General features: G+C 50.0%; 1 protein-coding gene across 1 annotated transcript in view; it reads right to left on the reverse strand.

Moving 5' to 3' along the window:
• The window catches only part of STK32C (serine/threonine kinase 32C), a 79,048-nt gene that overhangs the window by 24,195 nt on the left and 33,286 nt on the right, over positions 1-21,567 (reverse strand). Inside the window, exon 2 of the mRNA XM_084525649.1 lies at positions 14,166-14,221. Within this exon, the coding sequence (XP_084381775.1) occupies positions 14,166-14,221 (56 nt within the window). The remainder of the gene's footprint in view (positions 1-14,165; positions 14,222-21,567) is intronic.

The raw sequence follows: 21,567 nt of genomic DNA on the forward strand, positions 1-21,567 counted from the left end.
GAAGTAAATAAATGCAGGTGTAACTTGGCAGCCAAGGAAGGAGGCAGTGCTCGTGTTCCACAATGCAAAACTTTCTGGAGGCATTTAATGAAACTTGCAGCCAGATGCTCCATGCTCCACTGACAGGAGCTTGCTTCATTGCACTGATGTGTTTATCACCAAATTCTCACAAAGAGATGTGCCCTGGTAGACACCTCATCTAGTGCCGGTCCCCCTGTACCAAAAGGCCTTGTTTGTCAGCAGCAGGCACAAGGGACTGCGAAGTAACCATGAGAGCTATCAGAGTGCAGATGCTGGTACCTAAGATGCCAGCAGATTGTGAAGTGATTCCCAGCAGAAGGTGAGCAAAGCTCACTTCGGTTCATTAAGAACAGCTCATGTGCCAAAGCTATCGGAAAACCTCTCAGGATTGACACTGGGTGTTGGGTCTGCCAACTGGCAGCCAGCAATAGAGTAAGTGTAAGCAATTGCTACGTGACAGCAAATGCCCCCATGCACACACTGTGCACGCTGCACTGAGCATTAATTACCCCATCAGCTCCAGGTTCGAAGCCTGTAACTTGGCGGGATGGAAGTTTGGCCAGGTTATAGCTCCATCTGTTCAGATTTCCTTTTTTAATACTGCATTAAAATCCCCACTACCTTTCCCTTGGGAAAAAGGACAGCTCAAACCTAGACCTTGCAGGACGTGATCAAACACAGCTTTACTCCCCCTTTGTCCAACACTCAACACGAAGCCTTCGGAGTGCCACCCTCGGAGAACATGCCATGACCTATCGTAGTACAAGCAGCAAAAGTACCAGTGAGAAAACCCCATCTCAGAAGGGAGAGCATTAATGATGACCTGTGGCTAAGGCCATTGTCAACCCTTCTTTAGAAAAAAAACAAGCAAGTGCATGTGATGGCAGCTCCTCGAGGAGATGTCTCCTCCAGCCCCAGCACCCACCTCTGCCCGTGCAGAAACTCCACACACAAAGCATGAGTCCCTTGCTCATGTCGAATCCATTGCAATCCCTTCCAGCCACCAGGTCCTGTCCCAGCAGACTGGGGCGAGCTGTGTGTCCTGCGGGAGGAGGCTGCAGGGGCACGGGGACCACCAACAGCCCAGAGGTTGCCTCCAGCCTGGATGGGGAACATGTTCCTAGGAAGCCAGGGCTCTACCTCACATGCCTGTCTGCCCAACCTACCAAACGCCACTAAACACTATCGTATTACCAAAATGCAGAAATATGCTTTGAGCACTCAACAGCACAGAAGAGGATCTTCCTGCTGCAGCTCTCCCATTAGGCACTGCGGAGCTTTTATGCTTCCACTAATTAATCCTGCTGAGTTATTCACCGTCCCTCAAGCGGCCCATCACCACAAACATCCCCACGCACAGCAGGCAGCAGTTACTCAGCTGAGTAATCTCTGCGACTTCAGCCAAGCACCCCAAGAGCCAGCAGCTACCGCGGGCAGCCCCGCGCAGGGGGAGCGGCGGCGCAGCAGGCAGTGCTCGCCGGGTTGGTGGCAGGGGGCAAGGGGCACAGCAGTGACTGAGCTCATCGCCCCTCAGCTTTGCTATCCACATTTTATAAAGGAACGTGTCTAGAGCCTTTCAGCAGACTCATCTGGCACCGCAGTTGATATTTCCGTAATACTCTACTTTTTCCAAATGACCATGGAAAATGATGTTTTTTTCCATACACTTGCCAACGCATGTGAATAAACCCTAATCTGTCACTTATCTGACAATGCCTCATACATAAATTATTTGCTCTCCTACCTCACTGCCTGTGTGACATCAGGTCATTTCTGAAGTCATTCAGTCCATCTTTCTTTGGCACTGAAGACTGCTCTTACTAATGCCAGTCTAAGGCGTTCCTAAAGTGCTGCTACAAATGATAATCTTTCTTCACTATTTTTTTCAGTGAGTTGACCTGTCTTACATCTTATAGTACTTACTGCCCAATATGCACTTAAAATTATCAACTGTGAGATGCTTCCTCTAACCAAAATACCCTCTGACACAAAAGGTTGCCAAATTAGGCATTTCACAACTATAAAAAGATAGAATTTGCAATGTAAAGATTAAAATAATTTCCCATGTTTGTGCAGAACACCTTGAAATCAGTGGCTCCTTGTGGTTTTGTAGCTCTCCTCATCCAGTGCACCAACTGATTGCGTGATGGTGTCGTTATCTAACAGCTCCACTGCGCTGCTGCTGCCCTGAGCTCCTGCCTCACTACTGCCTGCTAACATAGTCCATTTTCAACCTGTATACTGAATTCTTTGTAAAAAAGGGGTCAGCAGTTGTCTTAATTTACTTTTTTTCTTCTTATATCAACATAATGTCATATGTAATTTTTATATTCATTATACTGTAATGTTTTATTACAGTGTACTTTTTAATCAAGCACAGCTGCACATAGAGAGGCAGCCTACAGCTCTGACCCCCTGCTTTATAAAAAGCAAGTTGGTGTACATACACATTACTAGGATGCTGGTTTATTGACAACCCTGACAACAGACCCTTCAGCAGTTCCAACACAAACCTGACATCCCAGGAAATGAGCACAGCATATTTATGTGAACTGGGGGTATAACTCAGCTGGTATGTTGCATGGTAGGGTCTTGGACAATCTGAAGGTTGTGTGTGACGTCTCTAATATCACTTCAGAGCTGATACGACAGGCTGACACTACTTGGGGAAAGAGAAAATCCTAGTCTGGTATCACAAGGACTGCATCTTAAGATAAATCCTTCCTTTCCCATTAGAGCTGCTATCTCTCTTTGAGGGACTGACCATGTTGAAAACCCCCTCATGTTAATTAGGAGATAAGCGGAGAATTGGGAAGTAACCTTATTTCCAAGTGTATGCAAAATGACTAGAAGAGACTACACAATTTCCCGAAGTACTCAGCTTTTGGAAGAACACCTGAAGCATAGTTATTTCAGACTCTAATCCCTGGAAGTGCTCCCCACCCCGGCCTCAGGAGTACAGGCTCCAAGGACAGCAATGGGGTCACACTGGTCCTAGAGGAGGCACCGTGCACTGTCCCTACAGAGAGGTATCGAAGGAGAGGCTGTGCAGGCTGCAGTGGGGCTGCTCACTGTTGTCACTGATGACCTTGATAATGGCACGCAAGATGCTGGGAGAGAGTGGGAGCACTGCACACCAGGTAGGGATGTAGAACAGTCGTGACCAACAGCAGGCAGGCACGGAGAAGTGGGATGAACCCCGGGGGATGGGGCTGGGTATGGCAACTGGGCAAGAACAATCAGACACATTGCCCAAATTAAAGCAAGAGGAGTGTTTTGTGAAGAAAAACTGCTTGAAATGAGCTCATTGGCTTAAAAAGGGTTGGCTGAAGGAGGCAGAAAATCTCAAATACACCAAAGACGCTGCAAATCAGAAGAAAATAAATTATTCTTTATATCCAAGGTCAACAGCACAGGTAATAAATGGCAACACGGAAGCTTGAGGTTATTTACTGAGAGAAAGTTTCTAAGGCTAGGCACAGCAAGATACTGAAGCAGACTGCTGGGGGATCCTCAGCAGGAACGTACAGCTTCCAGCACCCCATGGCACTAGCAACAGTCTAGATAAATACCTGCTAAAATTGACACGGTGACCCTCCCTTGGAGTGGGAAAAGGCTTTCAGGTTTCTTGCAGCCCTGGTGTTACCCTTCTTCCATGGGAAACAAGGCACTTCCACCAAACTGCCTGTCCTGATTGCCCAGCGCCTTCCTTCTCCAGTAACTTTTGAAGTAGCCAACTTCAACCAAGACTGAAAGAAACTAAATGTCTTAGCAAAAATGGATTCCTTGCAGGTTGTGTAAAAAATCAGGCAAAGAGAACCCAAAGCAATGCCCCCCCTGAGGAAAAAGCAAGCAAACTGCCACTGCTGCCTTGTACGTGACAGCCCCTGACTGCCACGTTAGCACCTGAACCATGCAGGACAGTCACATCGCACGCTGAGTTTTCCCAACAGCGTTATTAAGGGAAAGACAGATGGAGGAAAGCAGCACTCAGGAACTCAAACCTAATGGAAATCACATTCTACTTCCGCTGTTTACAAAGCCTTTATTTTATGGCCGTTCTCTAAGAACCTCTTCACTAGTGACAGGCTGAGCAGCCTGACCTTTCTGTTTTCCTGTTTGTTTCCCTGTCTGCCCAGTGCTGAAAGCGTGCTCAGAAAGATACAACAACAGAGACAAATAAATAAATAAATAAATAGATAGATAGATAGATAAATAAATAAATAAAAGCAGGTACCTAAATGACAGAACAGAATCCAGGAACATAGCTCAGTTTGAGAATTACTCATTTCTGTCTCTCCTTCCCCCAGATCCATCAGTCTTGAGGGGAGAATTAAATGCGAAATGGAGTACCATTGCACAACAGTTTGGACACATTAGGAATAAGGTTTTCCACTGCCGAAGAGCAGGGTGGTGCCCAGGATGCCAGGAGTGCTCCAGAACAGCTTTCCACGTGCACAGCCAAGCCCCTCACTTGTGCTACGTGCAAGGGACCCGGCGAGCTCACCCCCGCAGCACCCGTCCCTGAGCTGCGACAGAGCAAAGCTTTCCGTGCCTGGGCAAGCATCTGAGAAGTGCACTGCGCTTGGCTGAATTAATTCATTATCAGAAAGCATCCAGACAAACACTGAGCTCCTGAGCACCTGGGGAGAGCAGCACCCACCTGTTACTGGCAAAACATTACCCTTTGTGCAGCGCACGAGTTGCTGCTTTCCTGAAATGCTTCCTCATCAAGCAGGCATTCCGAGGGCACTTTTTTTTTTTTTTTTTTTTTGGTAAGGAAACTTTCTCCAGGCACTGGGAGAATGAAAATCCTTTGGAAAATATCCAGTACGGTGCACTTTGACAATTCCAGGTATCCAAGGCCACACTTCCCAGGCATCAGATGTGACGGTGCCCACACACTGTGCAGGTGAACAAGCAGCAACACTGCAGTGATGGGAAGGACTGGGTGGCACGCTCGGACACAAGGGGGTTGCTTTAAATGAACCACTGCCTAAAGGGGAAAAGTGTGGCTGAAACACTCACCTGTATTTACACCAAAGCACACCAAGATCCCCGTTTGGTAAGGAATGTGGTCAGACATAACGGCTTTGAGCCCCATAAACAACCAGAGCCGAGGCTACCCAGCCAAGATTAATGTGGCGAATTGTAAATCTTCTATAATACAATTAGGTAGTGGGACTGTACGGCTCATCTGCTTCCCAGGGAATAAGAGGTATAAATAAAGACTGCCTGGAAAAACACCGACCATTTACACGAGTTGATCTGACGCCAGCACCACATCCTGCCACTTTTAAAGGACACGTGCAGACACAGGAGACCTGGCACATTACACGATTTAAAAAATAGCAGGTAGCTCAAATCTATCATTTTGGTGCTTCCTCCCACTGGGGCCAATGACCCGCAGAAGGAAGGCAGCCTCTGACAAACATCATCGATGTTTATGATCAATAATAAATCACAATTACGGCTGTTGGCTTGTGGGCAGCTCCTGCACTCACCACTGTAAAGGCAGAAGAATGGAGCCGTACCCAGTGCAGCTTCTCTGGATTTATGTCCGTACAATTGCTGTGAGAAACAGATTTGCTTCTAAGCAGTGCACAGACACTTGCATAGGAAGTCAAGAATTTCAGACTTCTTTGAATGCTGATCCAGTCCACAAGAACAAATCCATCACGAGAAGACAAGGAGCACGGCTCATTCGACAAACATCGCTGAACTACGGTGCTGCCTAGAATAACAACGAGGGCACACCCCATAATCCTCTGGGTAAATCCAGAAAATATTTACTCTAATAAACTCATACAGAAGTGCTTAGGGAATATTTGCTGTATCATGCTAACACGTTCAAAATTTCATAAGAACAGAGGACATTGTTACTTATCATTTATGACATTAAGTGGTTCGTAATTGGATTGTCCAACCACTAGCACGAACAGAATACTCAAAACTCATAAACTGCAGCTTCTAAGGGCTTGCAGATGATTCGGACATCCAATTTAGCTTAATTGTTGCCAAATCCTGCATCTGATGCTGAAATATCCCATGCTCTTGGTTCAATTAACTAGCTTGTGGGGGTGTACTGTATGATTGTTTGTCAGAACAAAGAAAAGATCCAAATGCTAGCCATATTTAAGCCACTGAGAGATTTATAATTAACATTAGCAAAGCAGGGCACTTTTTTTTTATTTTAAAAACAAGACGTTTTAATGTTGGCCATGTTAGATCAGCAGTCTGCACGTTGGCTGCGCTGCTGGCACGGAGCTGTCAAAGGCACCGTCACAGATGAGGCACAGCCTCTTCGCAAAGACTACAGATGAACGCAGCCGAGCCGGAGTTTCTCTTACAAGCAATGCTGGAAGAACACGACCTCCAGCTTTTTCTCTTCTGCATCTGCTGCCATCACACAATGGGTGCTACAGCATCTCCTCCGCCCCTCAGAAGACCTACGGCTCTCTGTCTGCCCACCTCGTAATTAGGCTGGCCCTTCTGAACACAGGTATTAATGTTTGATGCAAAGACATCTGACATCCAGCAGACGTAAATCCACAGAAAGGTCTTTTTAATCCAAGTCTAGGAATGAGACTGCACTTGTGGCTTAGCTGGGGCAGGGGGCAGGAGATACTGTGAGAATTTAATATTGAGACCAGTCACGGGTAAGAGCAAGGCAGAATTCAAGCAGGAAACAGCTATTTATTTAGCCACACAACCATTCCCTGTACCGACAGGCAGACGCAGCCTCGTGGTTTGCCTCAGGACACTGCTCCTTCGCCCGGGCCCAGGGGATCCATCCCCTGCAGCACTTCTGGAGCACACTCCTGGCAGAGTCACCCCTGTGCCAGAGACACGGCCGAGGGCAGCTGCCGCAGGGCCCCCTCTGTGTCCGAACAACGAAAGCAGCCCTATCTTCAGACCCGGGGCACACAGCATGGCTTTCGTCTGGCAGGAGACCACAAACGAGAGCTCATGGTTCACCCAAGTCCGGGCAGAGATAATGATGTGAAAGAAACCAGGCCAGGAATATGGCAGAATGATGTCCTAAAGGGTCCAGCCTGTGGTCCTAAGCTGTCAGGGCGCTGGCTTGGACATGACGATGTCAACGTGCAAATACAATAATCAAAGATTTATTTGCCGTAGCCACAAGTAATTGGAAAAAAACACCTGTTTGCAAAAGGGCATGTGAGAACGTGCCAGATGTTCCCATCCACAAGGACATCGCTGCTGCTCTCATTTGGGGCAGCTGGACACAACTGTGGGACTCTTGCATGGGATTTTGCAGAGGACAAGAGAAAATGCCCCTACGAAAGCCTGGCTTTGTGCCTCCGGCTCACAGGACTGAGCTGCACCCTCCTGGGAGCTGTTTCTTTTGCCTGCACTGTAGCGGCACTGCATCATTTTACTCTTTATAGCAAACAAGAACTTCACAGTCTGTACACAAACATGTCATGTGGAAGATGTATTATGGATTTGCTGTCTAGGCTTCCTCCCACTAACGACCTTTTGGAAACTGCTGTAGGAAAGCATTACATATGCCTGTCACTGCGTGACTTTAGGACTGAGCAGGCACCGAGGAAACGCGCAGGGCCCGGTGAAGCCTCGGCCCACCTCAAGCAGCGCCGGGCCCGTGCCGCGCCTCTCCATTTACACCCCTCTCAGGGTGACAAGTTTCCTTTTCCTTTTCCTTTTCACTTAATGCTTGGCTTTTGGAAAACCGAAAGCTTTACATAAAATTACATACAATTAAAGGCATTTTATATTTCGTGTTTCCATTCCATTTTGTGCAGTTGGTAGGTGGTAGGGGATAGAAAAGCACTGGAAAAAATACAACAAAACACAACTTGTTTGGATGCCAGGGAAAGGCACTAGTTACATCCCCGGGGCCAACAAAATTAAAGAGCAGGAGGGAGGCAAGGATGACAGAGGTGCAAGATGCACCTCTTCATATACCATTCAGTACCCTTCTCCCTACCCTTTTCAATCACATCCTACCATTATGACTGCTACTGACAGTTCATCACGCCGCCAATGTCCCACATACAAACAGTGCTGGCGTACCAACCCCCCGAGGTGTCTGCCCACAGCCCCAAGGTGTGACGGGGTGCCCGGGGACATCACCACCACCCCACCAGCCAGAGCCGCTGTCCTTGCAGCCCAGGACGCAGGTTTTCCCACAGAGGAGCTCCGCTGCCAACTGCATTACAATGCAGGCTCACGCCGCAAGGGATTGAGTCTGCTGCCTTCACACGAGGCTTCATGAATTAAACATTTGTGTCTGGTTCGCTAAGAAGATGAGGATATGTGATTTTTTTCATATTTACTCCTACTGACTTTTAGAACTGTTGGCCAGTTTCAGCCAAATTTCACAGAAGGGTGGATGTCTAGAAGGCATAAAAGTTCCTCTCGGCTCTGTGAAAAACAATGAGACGACGCAAAAGACAGCCCCAGAAGGAAGGAAAGGCTCCATCACTAATTAAACTCTGTGATTAAGTGCCAAGGAGTTTTCATCAGTTCGTCATACCAAGTTCACTGGTCTGTTTTAATCCAGACAGGCTTTATTCTGGTAACAGACACTAGATCCTATCCAGTGCTGGAGCACTTTGATGAGAAACGACAAGAGAAGGTGACATTTCAGGGCAGGGGTAAGCAGGCACTGTCCCCAACAGCTCTGCAAGCCCAATGTGGAGCACGTCCGCCAAGTGCTGGGGAGTGAGCAGAGTGAAACATCCTATGGTTTATTTCGTAGTCAATAAAGGGGATAGGCTAGCTCACACCAAAATGTTATTCTTGGTTGTATACATGACCTGTGGTGTGTTTCCCAGCTTTCACCAGAGCCCAAAGAACACCACCAAGGTGCTGTCTGTGCCTGCCCTTCATCACCTAGGAAGCGAAGTGTAAGGAGGAAGGCATGTGAGCAGGAACGTGCACTTGTGAGTAAGTACAGTACAAACACTGCCCCAGGAAAGCCATCCTTATCCCATCAAGAGGCTTCATCAAAATACGCAGGGCACTTCCCCAAGACAAGATGGGAAGGACTGGTGGACAAACTGGAGTGCGCTCAGGGTTGGACACTGTTCGAGAACAAACATCACCTCCAAACACCACCATTTAAACTGGCATCCCGTTTTCCTCCAGTCTTCCACCGAGCAGGAACCAGCAGGTTTCAGGGCTCAGGAGGACAGCGGCATCCAAGTGGCAAGCTGAGAAGCTGCACGAGGAAGGCACAGAGCGGAGTGACTCTGCCCAGGAGCCAGCTCCCGGGAGCCCAGGCAGCACCGCGGCAGGCCGTGCCTCCAGGGCAGTGCGGGACAGAGGGCTGCAGCCTGCGGGATGCTGCCTGCAGGGGGGCCCACGGGGTCCCGGCGGGTTTCGGGAGGCGGCTGTTTCCACCCTCTGCTCTCCAACGCTGCTTTGCCAGCCCACGGGCCCCCAGCTGCCGGCGGCAGCATCGGTCCCACCTCCGTCCCACCTGCACCCCATGCCGACGTGACTCATCCACCAGGAACGCCGGGGGCCGAAATAAACCCCAGGCAGTTTCAGACGCAAGGATTAATAAGGGCCCGGGTATATAATGATAACAACAGCGGGTAGCTTTTGCTGTAAATCACTATCTTAAAGAGGCCGATCCTCCAGAAACCCCAAACATGTCCTTGGTGCAGTGTGCACTACCATGTCCCAGACCTCGTTTCAGATGAAAATGTTCACAACCATATAGCAGAAAAAGCTGCAGAATAATTTCCCTCCTGCTGCTCCCACAACTTGAGACACGAATGGCAAGGTATTGCTGGAGCACATCGGACCAGTTCAGGACAGGCCCTGAACTGTGCCAGCTCCTCTGTGGCTGCGGAGACCCCCACACCGCCCCCAGCCCCTCGCCTGGCTGTCCCCAGCCGGCTGTGGCCAGGGCACCTCCTCCTGTGGTGCCCCCTGGGACGTGTCCCTCTGCTGGGAGGTGTGGGGCGAGCTGTGGGGCTGGCATCTGGAGCGACACGCGGCCTGAAAACACCCACAGCACCAATGTAACCTCGGCCTTGCACCTGCTCCAGCACGGGATGAGAAATAAAAGGGAAAAAAAATATCCGTGGTGGTTTAATGTCAGAGGATTATGTTTCTAGCCTTTCTTTTAGGGGAAGAAAATCCAACGTTTATAAAACTGGGAAAAAAAGGAGAAAGGATAAAGCTTGTGTTGATATCAAAGAGACACTCGGTTGAGAAGAGACTTCAGGGGAATTTTATCTATCGTGTATCTACTGGATGGGCATCTATGACCTTTAGAAAATGGATTAAAGCTTTACAATACCCAGCTTCAGGCTGTCTGAATTATTAAAGCAACAAAGTCATGAAGTTAAAGCACTTTTGCAAAGCAAACAACGTTAAGAGCAAGCTTTGGCTGGAGAGGTCCCTCCCCGGAGCTGGCAGGAGCTGTGTGAGGCAGCCAAGGAGCCCGGCGGTGGGAACACCTCACCGCGTGGGGACGTGACTGTCTTCATCGGGCAAACCAGTGCCAGAATTTAACTTCCCATCTTTGCAGGTTACTTTTTTTCGCGAGCCTTCGTTAATATACTGACCAGGTCAAATGCACATGGAAAGCAAAGCGAAGCCAGCCACGGGGCCAAACACTGCAGCAGGAGGGGCAAGGGCCCCCAGGTGAGTGCCTGTGCCCACAGCCCGGGGGGTGACCCAGGAGTGGGGCTCGCCGCCTGTGACAATGTTCATTCATTTCCTGCTGCTCTTCCTGCCAGCCTGGATTCACCCCTATTTCCAACAGCAGACATAAACTCGAGCTGAGGAACTTCGGATATGCTTTTATTTCTTCACAGCAGTGAAGTGAAAATAATGAATTCCCCATAACCCCAGGTCTTTAATCCCTGGCAAAAATAAAAAAGGTGGTAGCTGATTAGGAGCGCGTATGGAAGCTCAGATAAAAGGAAAACCTCGGGGAGAACAACCTGCCTTTCTGCCTCCTGGCTCGAGCTGAAAAAGCCTGAACCCAGGAAAGGTCAGCTTTTAAAAGGGAGATGTCAAGATACCTACAAAGCAACTAATGCCTTCTGAGACTTCCATGTCTCACGCTGTCTCTCCTGAAGCCTACCACACCTCGGAGCAAGCTTCCCATCAGCAGAATGGATCAAAACTTGCATCAAATTCTGAAAGCCCTTTCCTGGCTGCTGGCTCCTCGGGTCACAGCCCAGTTAAAACTGAAGCAACTTCTGCTGCCTGAGAAACGTAACACTCCTATTAAAATACTATAAGCCAAATAATGCTATCTCTAATACATATGGGAATATTGTAAACTTGCTAATTTGAGTAAGGAACTGAGCACAACCTTCATTTGATTAATAGTACCTCAAACACGGATAAACTTAATTTGAGCATAGAAAAATCAGTCAGTTTTTGCAGCCATCCCAGAGATGAAGTTCAGGGACACTCCAGTCTCTTCAAAGGCAATTTCTGGGTTCCCTTTTGCTTTGTTTTGTCCAGTGCCTGTACCAAGGACCATGCGGTCTGTTCTGAGAGGTGCACAAAATGAGAGTGGAAACAAAAATCTGGAAAAGCAAATGCACTGCCCAGAGCTACCCAGCAGCAGGGTGCTGACTAGGTCCCTTCACTACTAGATGATAAATTCCACAGGTCCCACATGAGCACATGGATGGTTCACACTCTCAGTAGGACATTGGCTCCTAAAAACCTTCCTGGATGTGAGCACACAGTGCTTAAACCAACCAACGCAACTAAATCACTCATACATGTATATTCCAAGTAACAGTTTTCAGGCAGGTAGTTCCACATTTTCCATAATTAAATTCAAGTTTTAAATGATTTTGTAAACGCAAAAAGTTTCTCCGAATATCAAAGGAAATTTAGCATATTGACATAATTATCCAGAAGGATGACAGATGAATCATTTCAGCATTTTGTTGAAACTGTATATACAGCTCAGATGGCTGATAGACTGCTACACGCTAGACTTAGTCTTTCTTTAACCTAAACAGAACTGGAAGCAGCCATGAGGAGCAGCTCTCCAAAGCCCAAAAGGTCCTGCCCGGAGACAAGTATAATTTTTCTCCTTTTTTCATTGTGAGTAGAAGTAATTTTCCAGCACACAGTGCTGCTGCTCACCAGAATCAATCTCTTTTCTCTGGAAAGTTTACATCTGGAAGGATGAGTCTCCTCATATGACCTCAAAAAAACGTTAGCCGCTATTTTTTAGTAAGGTTTTGATTTAGGTTTTTGGTCTTTGACAATAAGCAGAAGTCATAAGACTCAGGTTTCCTGTTCTTGCCAGAAGCATCTGGACAGACTTCCCCCTGCTGTTTGCTGTACCTTTATATTGCTATGCTAAGGAAGGACCTGTGCTTGTATCTAATCATTCTTCATCATCTAACATAACCTCAGAAATCTGATGTAGCTCTGCCTTCAGCTTTTGCCTCTTCTTGCTAAAGAGACAGGAGTACAATTGTGGGTGACTGTTTCAAACCCACCCTCTCCCTGCCTTACGCTGCAGTTGGCATAACATTTCCATTAGCCCTCATCCCGTGGGAATTCACAATGAAGCCAGGCAGGGATCTGTGTGGGCAGGCTGCGCCCTGAGCATGCCAGAGCGATGCAGTAGAAACCTCAGTTAACTCAGGCTGCAAGGAAACATCTTCACGAGCAAGTAGTGCTAACTGCAGGGCTACTACTGGCAGCGCCCATTCTCCCAGCCCTAAGAACTGGACTGCACCTCACCAAGACCATGGCCAGGAATGTACATCTGTTGTTTCTCAAGACATGCTACTGACACATCTAAAGGATTTTAAAATACCAGCAATTGGTAAAAATTTCATCTCTTCTGGCAAAACAGGTCTCAGATATCCTGAGATGTTTCTGCTTTTGCAAAGTCTCCGGGCATCTGGGGCAGGGGCTGGAGCTGCAGGGAACGCAGGGGGTGGTGCTGCATGCCCCCAGGCTAGGGGGAGCTGCCAGGAGCAGAGCGAGGGAGTGCAGCACAGCACAGCTCACCTCCTGCGCCGCGTCCAGCCTTCCTTACCCACACAGAGAGAGCTGCTGATCAAAGCAGGACGGGCAGAAACCAGCTGAGACAACCAGACCAGACAGAAATGAGAGGATACAGCTTTCTGCTGGCCGACCAACTCGTGGTCAGCTTATCTTAGCAGTGCATGGAGACAAGGAGGTGCCTGCACCATCCTCTAAACGAGTTAGTGCTACTTTACATGTTTAATATTCCACGCGTTTTGCCCAACCAAAGGTGCATTTCCCTGCCCCAACCTAACACAACCCTGGTGCAAAGCCCCACGCTATGGAACCGCATGAGAAGGTTACAACAAACCAAACTCAGCAACTTCCATGAATCCTGACCAGGGCTATTGCTCCAGGGCTCCTGCCCATAGGATGCAGGTGTCTTGGCTAAACAGGAACACGGCTACCGCTGGGACAAGGTAAAACACAGCTGACAAAATAACTGTGAAGCTGTAGGAATGCAGCGAAGTCTCGTGCACGTACACACGCACACTGAGCTTTCAGCTCACAGTGCAAACAGAAGGTATAAAATGCTGTGAGACAGAGAGTCAGTGAAAAAGGGAATGAAGAAGGAATATAAACCAGCAAACAAAACAATTGGTCTTCAGAGCTAACCAGCTTTTTGATCATCATCCCCCACCTTCTCCCACATACTTGGCAAAAAAAAAAATATTAAAAATAATCAACAAAAACTCTTAGGCAGAACTCATTTCTGAGTGGGAAAACTGCCCGAGGCTTTGAAGAACCCTCCCAACCACACCGTGTCAGCCCCATCCATCTCCCAGAACAGCTTCCAGCCCCTTCCCGACCAACTGTCGCTGCTCGCTACCAACAAGCCCCCTCAGGAACAGAAAACATAATGAATACTTGCCACAAAATGATCACAATTGTGCTCGTAATCTAAAATACAGCTGTTTCACCAAGATGCCAAGAACTAAAGCAATGCCTTATGGCAACAAAGCATTCTCCCGAATGCATTCCTCCTGTGTTTACTTAGCAGCCATCATCCCACAATTAAAATAATTCATTTCAGCAACATTACTGTTTCAATAAATGGTAAGCACTTAACAGCAGACACCTGATAAAACGTACAGGGGAACTTGAGACGGAGCGAACAAGCCTACCTTGCCAAAGCTTCCCTTCCCGATCGCCCGGAGAATCTGGAAGTGGTCAAAGTTCACTACAAGACAAAGAAAAAACAGTTTAAATTTGTAAAGGCTTTACTACAAAGATCGTGTATTTAAAAAGGCAAGGAGATATGCAAAGAGCAATGGCCAAGCTTTTCTAGAGATCACCGCCTGCTGTGCAGATGCAGGACACCGGTTACTTTTCTTTCCGTGGTCTTTCCTTTTACCTGCTTGAGGTTGCTGACAAACACGGTCAATCAGTTTGCTAACCAGGAGGTTTAGCACCAGTTAATACAGCCCCAACCTGTGTCGGTACCAGAGGGACCCCACGGGATCACCCCGAGCAGGGAGCAGGCCCAGGGAGCCCTGGTGACGAGGACACCGCCGCGCCCCAAGCCCCCGGCCGCGCCGCTCCTGCTCGCCAGGCCCCCGCTCAGTACCGCCTGTGCACACAGACAGTCGGTGTGCTGTTGGTGCCTTCCGAAGGCAACATTTACAGGATGGGGACTGGATTCCACTCTGCATGTGCAAACCCACCCGTACCAGATCTGGGATTTGGTCCAGAGCCACAGAGAGGAGTACCGACAGGAGGGACAGAGCAGATACAACACCACAGCCACTGCCTTCACCAGCAACTGCCGCAAACAAAGTCATCTACCAAGCTGCTGCTACGACCTAAGACTGATCTTAAATAAAAAATAATAATGTCTGTTTCTAACAATAACGATACAATCTCTGCTACCATCCAACTGGAGTTTGTACCCAAACACCCAGCCGCTCCACAGAGGCTCGGCCGCGGGCTGGGCTGCGCCTGCAGCTCTCCACCCGTGACCCTCCAGCACACCCACCATCAGATCCCGGCCCTGCAATGGACCCTCGGGATTTCCTTCCTCCCCATACAGCTCTGAAAGTCGGACCAAGAGCAAGGCTTGTTACGGGCCTGGGGATTTCCAGCACGAATGACAGGTGAGATGGGCAGGAGTGCTCCGACCCACGTGTGACTGACAGCAGAGACAGAAATCACACAGGAAGAGTGGGAGCGAAGAATTCACTATAAATACTCCGAGTCCCACTCCCATAGCTTTAATACATGCACACCCGTCATCTCCGAGGATGAATCAAAAGCCCACACATGCCCGTGGAGTTCCTATTATCCTCTTGTGCTAGGCTTATATCCAAAATATTGTTATTGTCACTCTTGCGGGACATTTTCTGCAGAAGAACTCGGCAAACTTTGCCAAATGGAACTGAGAACAGCGCCTGGCCCGGCTCCTGCCACACGTCGCCCACACGCCAGGCCCTCTCCCCCGGGCCCTGAGGCCGAGGTGACTCCAGCGGCCACCCCGCCAGGTGCCGGGGAGCTGCTGCCCTGACCCCACAATGTGTGCACAGACAACGCACAGACCACGGCTACGGCTCGGTCATGAACACTCCAGCTGAAATCCAGAGCTCGAGCACGCAGTGCTGAAGCACTCTGGGCAACAGATCCAGTTCTTTTCCAGATGCACGCTAATCCATTACTGACCTGTGGTCACTGGAAATGTTCGAAGGGGAAACCCGATTACGGTGAGCGTGTTTGGAGCACGGTCAGCCATTCGCAATCAAACTTTGCGCCAGTGCTCGTGATCTGCGACCCCTTTGGGAGGACGGCTTTCAACAATTCTTTATTACAATGTTTGGAAGATTGTGCAGAAAAGCATCGCCGCCTAGAAAACAAACCCCAAACTGTCATTCTCGTGTATCCATGGCTACAACTGATAGGGAAAGCATGCTCCAGTCAGCAGTCAAGAAACAAATCCAGATATGAATATTTACCAGGCCCTCGAACCTCTCAGCAGACAGCGCTTTTAATAAATTAAAGACACCAGCCTGCTGATTTGAAGTACAGATGATGTCAGATGAACTCGACTTTCTTCCAGTTTCATTTTTTTTCTTTAGGAATTATTAACTGCAATAAGTAAAAAGCAAACCTCAACATTTGCGTAAGAAAAGCACAGTAGCAGCACGTTGCTTTTTGCGCATGATATTTCTAAAAGAGAAGTCATATCACTATACCACTACGGCATTTCTGATCAGCCCTGAAACCGAAATCCTGAGCCCTCCCGGAGCAGTGATGTGCTCCAGCCTCCTCTTTCTGTGAGCTGGCAGAAGGCTGCCGCGCACCAGCAGCCGGAAGAGCTGGCTGCTGGGGGTGATCTGTAGGAGCCTGACTCACGGCGCCAGGGAGGGATTTCGTGCCGCACGCTCCCCGCAGCGGGAGCTGACAGTGGCCGCCTCGGCACGGGGCCACGGCTCATGGGCACAGCCCATGGGCACAGCACGGGGCCTGGGGGGCACAGCCTGTGGGCACAGCACGGGGCCTGGCCACAGGGACCCGCGGGAGGGACCCGGAATCCGCCCCGCCGCCGATGATGGCACGGCAGTGGCACCGCCACCCAACGCCGCCGTGTGCTCAGCTCCCCAGCGGGTATTTCCACAGCTCCTCCTGGAGAAGCCAAGCTAAATATTCCTACTGGCTTCTGCAACAGCTCGTTAGCAGCGTAGCACCTTCTCAGTGAAGTGCTGGACGTAACGCGTTGGCATTTACCTCAAGACATGCCTCTTCCTGACATCAGGCACTGCAGCGTGAAGCACACAGATAAAAGCCGTGACCAGGATTTGCCTAGCGCAGCCTCGCCTTGTTCTCAGCCCCCCGACCACGAGGACAGCAGGGCCGCAGGGCTTTTCGTGCCTGTTGGGCCTCCCCGAGCCTCACGCAGCCATGTCCAGCCTCCTTGGCAAGAGAGGGCCAGGTGCTGCGTGACATCCCTGCAATTAAGGTCTCACTGTAATCACTGCCTGTACTGAGTTATAAAGCAGGCTGGAGCCACGGCTCCTATCTGCCAGGGAAATACAGAGAGTGGAGGATGTGCTTCTCTGCAACAACTTTTTATGCAGAAGGATGAGCATGCCTCAATACGACACACATGAGTTTTTAGACTTTACCATCTTAAAACTAGGAATGTTTTCAAGATTTTTGCTGTTCATTCTGTATTTCTTTACAAAATATCAAAGTATAACAAGACAAAAGTACAGCAAGTCTTCAGATACTCGGTGGGCACCAAGTGAAGGTCCAGTATCAGGACCTGGCATTAACAGTAGGTAAACAGTGAGCGTGGTGAGTAAACCTGATACCCAGCGTCCTCAAATCTGGGGAAAACAGAAAGTTTGGTACCACATTTTAAGGACCGAGACAACCTTTCACTATTTATCTGCATGTTTTTCAGCTTCATCAATAAAAATTGTGAGGTCTCAGCTCCAAGAATGACTCTCTATGGGGCTAAAGACATACAAAATACTCTTTTGATTTTTTTAACAACAAATTTGTTGGACAATTACAGCACGATCAGGTCTCTCTATTAATGCACTTTTATATGTTGGCATAATTAATAGCATATGTCTACCTATTATATTACTGCAGCCTAGCTCAGGAAGAAAACACCACAGTAATTGATGTAGAAACATTCGTACGCAGCCACGCTAACCACAAGTTTGCTGCCAAAAAATGCCAGGAGTTTCAGCTCAAAGGAAGCAGAGTTAGACAGACCTAAAAGCAATAACACACATCGACTGCAGCCAGAAGGGAAGGGCCCCTCTGCAAAGCCAGGAGGCAGTGGAGGGTCCCCGAGAGCAGCCAGCCCGCAGGGAACCGGGGCCAGCAGGCAGCACAGGGGGAGAAATGGGCATGGAACTGAAGGAACTGGTGCAGGACCCACAGACATCGGGTCAGGAATAGGTTTTAGAGCCAGGGGCAGGGCTTGAGCAAGGACAGTGGGCAGACGGGGAAAGTAGCACAAAGACATCTAAGCGCAGATGTCACTGCAACAGAAACCCACAGAAGTTTCCAAAGGCAGCAGTGAGCCTGCTAAGATCTGTGGCAGGACAGCAGAGGGACAGGAAGGGCTCAACACAAAAAGCTTCTGAGGATGAGTCTGAATGAATTGGAAAGATCAGAAAAATTAGGTGAGGTAAAAGCTGCTTGGAAAAAAAAAAAAAAAAAAAAAAGGTATTTGTTGGAGAAAGGGGAGGAAAGACGAGTGAGGAACAATACCAGCAATCCTCCCCACGTCTGAAGCCCTTCTGCTCCACTCCTCCAGGGCCCTCGCAGCGGTCTCACACGCAGCATCAATTCTCTAGCAGAAAGGCTCCACGTGGCACAAGAAATCCCTGCTTTCCTTTGTGTGCTGGAAAGGCACACGTTTGGTCTCCAACATCTAAGGCTGATCTGTTTTACCTATTCATATCGACAGAGAAGATTGCACGGGGGAGAAAAATGGAAATACAGAATAACGTGACTGACAGGGAACTCAAGTGAGCATTAACCACCCAGGAACTCAGGGAATGCTGGTAGATAATGAAAGAAATTAAAGGTATAATACAAGCCCGGTGCTATAAATGAAACCCTTTAGAAACTAAGGATTCAAACATACTATTAGGAAGCAACTCCAAAGTCATGTAAAAACAGTAAGTTATTGTATGATGAAAATGAATCTCTGACTCTGCAAGGAACCAAACATAGCACACAAAGCAACTGCAGACATTTTAGGGGACTGGGTTATTGATACTGGGTACGAGAATGTTTGCATTGGCCACAACCCATTCCTAATTAGCGCAGAACGGCTGTTTGCATTGGCCAGGAAGCCTTCCATACGCGTGCCAGTGTACTGCGTTCATCTGCCTCTTCCTCAGCAAGCTCGGGAGGCAGCAGCGACCGCCAGGAGCAGCACGGCACCTCGTCTGCTGCACCTCGTCTGCTGCGAACGGCTCGCCTTGCAAACCCCGCTGCTGCCAGAACTGTGCTACGTGCTGACAGCCACCCGGAGGGGTGACCTGGCTGATCATTAACCGCCCAGCCGGGCTCTGTCGGCGCAGGTTAGCGAGCACCAAATGAGCTCATGGCAGTGTTGGCCACAGGCACGGCCACGAGCATGTGCTCTCTCCCCACATGCTGAGGGGTGAACGAGGCTGCAGGCTGCGCAGCCATCCCCACAGCTCGCCCCCTGCAGCTCAGGGGGTGCCTGTTCCTGAGGCCCATGGGGCTCACCAGCCTCCTCCAGCCCACCCAGACCAAAGTAACCAACTAGCACCCCGAGGCCAAGGCCAAAGAGATTTTTATTTCCCTCCTCCAGGTCGACAGAGCTCAGGTGAGGATGTTATGGTTTGTGAACAGTGCTTGGGTGCGTTTCTAGGGCTCGTATCTAGAGCATTATTTTCTCTGTTGGACATTGCTGAAAGCACACATTTATCTCTGTGTTAAATACACTATTTCAAGTCTGCATATGGAGCTGCTATTCCTACGGAAGATGATTATTAAAGCCAAGCCAACGCTAATCGTTCACCCCTGGAACAGAAGGGTGCTGCTCCCCAGCAGTGCCGTGTCCTACCATGAGAGCTGGTCCCACGCTGCCACACATGGCCCTACCAGGAGCCACCAAGGCGAGACAGCAGCGAGGCATCCTGCCCAGAGCTGCAGCACACGAGGCAGGCACCGAGCCGCCTCCGTGCAGCCAGAGCTGCCCCAGCTCGCGGCAGGACAGCCGCAGCACCTTGTGCCCCTGGGTGCAGGGGGTGCTGTGCACAAAGAGCCCCCTGCCCCACCGTGGGGGCGAAGGCACTGCCCGGAGGGTGCTGGTGGGAGGGAGAGCTGCTCGAGCAGCTGGAACGAAATCTCACTGGGAAGCTGTCAAACTCTGCCAGTGCACCGAGTCTGAAGTAGAGCGGGGCTGCAGCCGTTTGATCACGGCGGCGTCGTATCTGGGCTGAAAGGATTGCTAATTAGAGCCCTGTGAGGTATGACAGGAACACACTGTTTTTATTCCAGCTCCTTGGATGTGTCATTGTAGCAAACCTGAAATCTGTTTCCTGGGGCAGGCGCACGTTTCAGAAGCTGATGCTGAAGTACAGGCTTGGATGCACAAGGACTGCAAGAGAACGCTGGTGTGGCAGAGAAAACAGCTCCCTGCCTTCACAGCAGCAACTTGGGGAGGTAAAAAAATGTTTGGAGGAGTTTTTACCGTATATTTTGCATTTTAACTGTGCTTAATATCTGAGAACGTGAGCTTAAGACACCAGAAGAAACAAGGAGACAGGGACCAGAGGAGCAAGGTACCAGCACTGAGGAAGGTGCCAGCAGCCAGGGCAGTGCCCCAGAGCTCACTCTGCTCCTCGGGGCAAGAGCCAGGAGCCTTTACCCACATGGGCACAGGCTGAATGGGCACAGCAGAAGGCCCCGGGCTGATCTCCCATGCTGAGTTATTTAAGCTCTTTTAGCTGTAAGTCAGCACCCCTTGCCCTAGCACTGCACGATCACGCAGGTGACCTCGGTCCCACCCGTGACATTTCTCCCGACTGCTCTCCGTGAGCAGTGAGACCCGCAGAGAGGAGCTGCGGGCACACTCTGCTCCCAGGCCCCTGCCTGCACAGCCGGGAAGGGAGCACGGGCAGGGCAGCACGGGTGGCACAACGGGAGGAGCGGGAGGAGGACAGCAGCAGCCGGGCTGAGCGGTGGCTCTGGCGCGCTCCTTCCCGCGCAGGCTCTGCCAGCTCAGCGCCCGGCTGGAGCTACGGGATAATCACCACTTCTCGCTCCGCGGCACCAGTAATTATTTTTCTTCATCTCTCCCCGCTCTCTCTCCCAGAATAGCACAAGAGCATCAGGAAGGTTATTTGAGCCATTTAATTCTGGGACGGTTCCATTGTAATTACCGAGTCGGGTTCTTCCAGCCGCGTGGGGGAAAAGAAGAAGGAACAAAATGTCCCCTCCCGGTCACCTCCCCGCTCCCTGCGGCACAGCTCCTCCTCCGTATGTGCTGGCAGCAGGAGCCCACCGCCGGCCCTTCCTCCTAAACCCAGGCTAGCCCCCGGGTGGGCTCTCACACGCCAAGCAGGGCGAAAACCCACTCCCTGGGCAGAACTACAGGGCGTGATGCTGCTCGGTTTTAGTGCGGATCAGAGCAGGATCGTGCCTGTCTGCAGAGCGATGGCCTTTGTAATTTCAACATAAAAGCCTGCAGAAAAGGCTTCTGGAAAAACATACAGACACACGCCTGGAAGAAGTGATCAGGTAACAGGCAGAAAGACTCCTCACTCCTCACCTTCCTGCTTCCTCCTGTGCAGCTGCCCATCAGAGCTGGATTTCATCACTTCAGATCAGCAGGGGGCACAGGGACCTGAGGCACTTCACAGCCAACACTCCCACATCACATCCACACCCATACACCTGCACTGAGCCTCCAAACACCACCCCTGGGCCACCGCGGCCCCGACTCTGCCAGGGCAGGAGGGGCACCACACGGCACACGTGGCACCGTGTCCCCACAGCCCAGCCGCAGGCCCTGGGGACACGCCGCTGCCACCACCA

This window comes from Aythya ferina, assembly GCF_964211825.1.
Source record: "Aythya ferina genome assembly, chromosome: 7".
Lineage (NCBI taxonomy): Eukaryota > Metazoa > Chordata > Aves > Anseriformes > Anatidae > Aythya > Aythya ferina.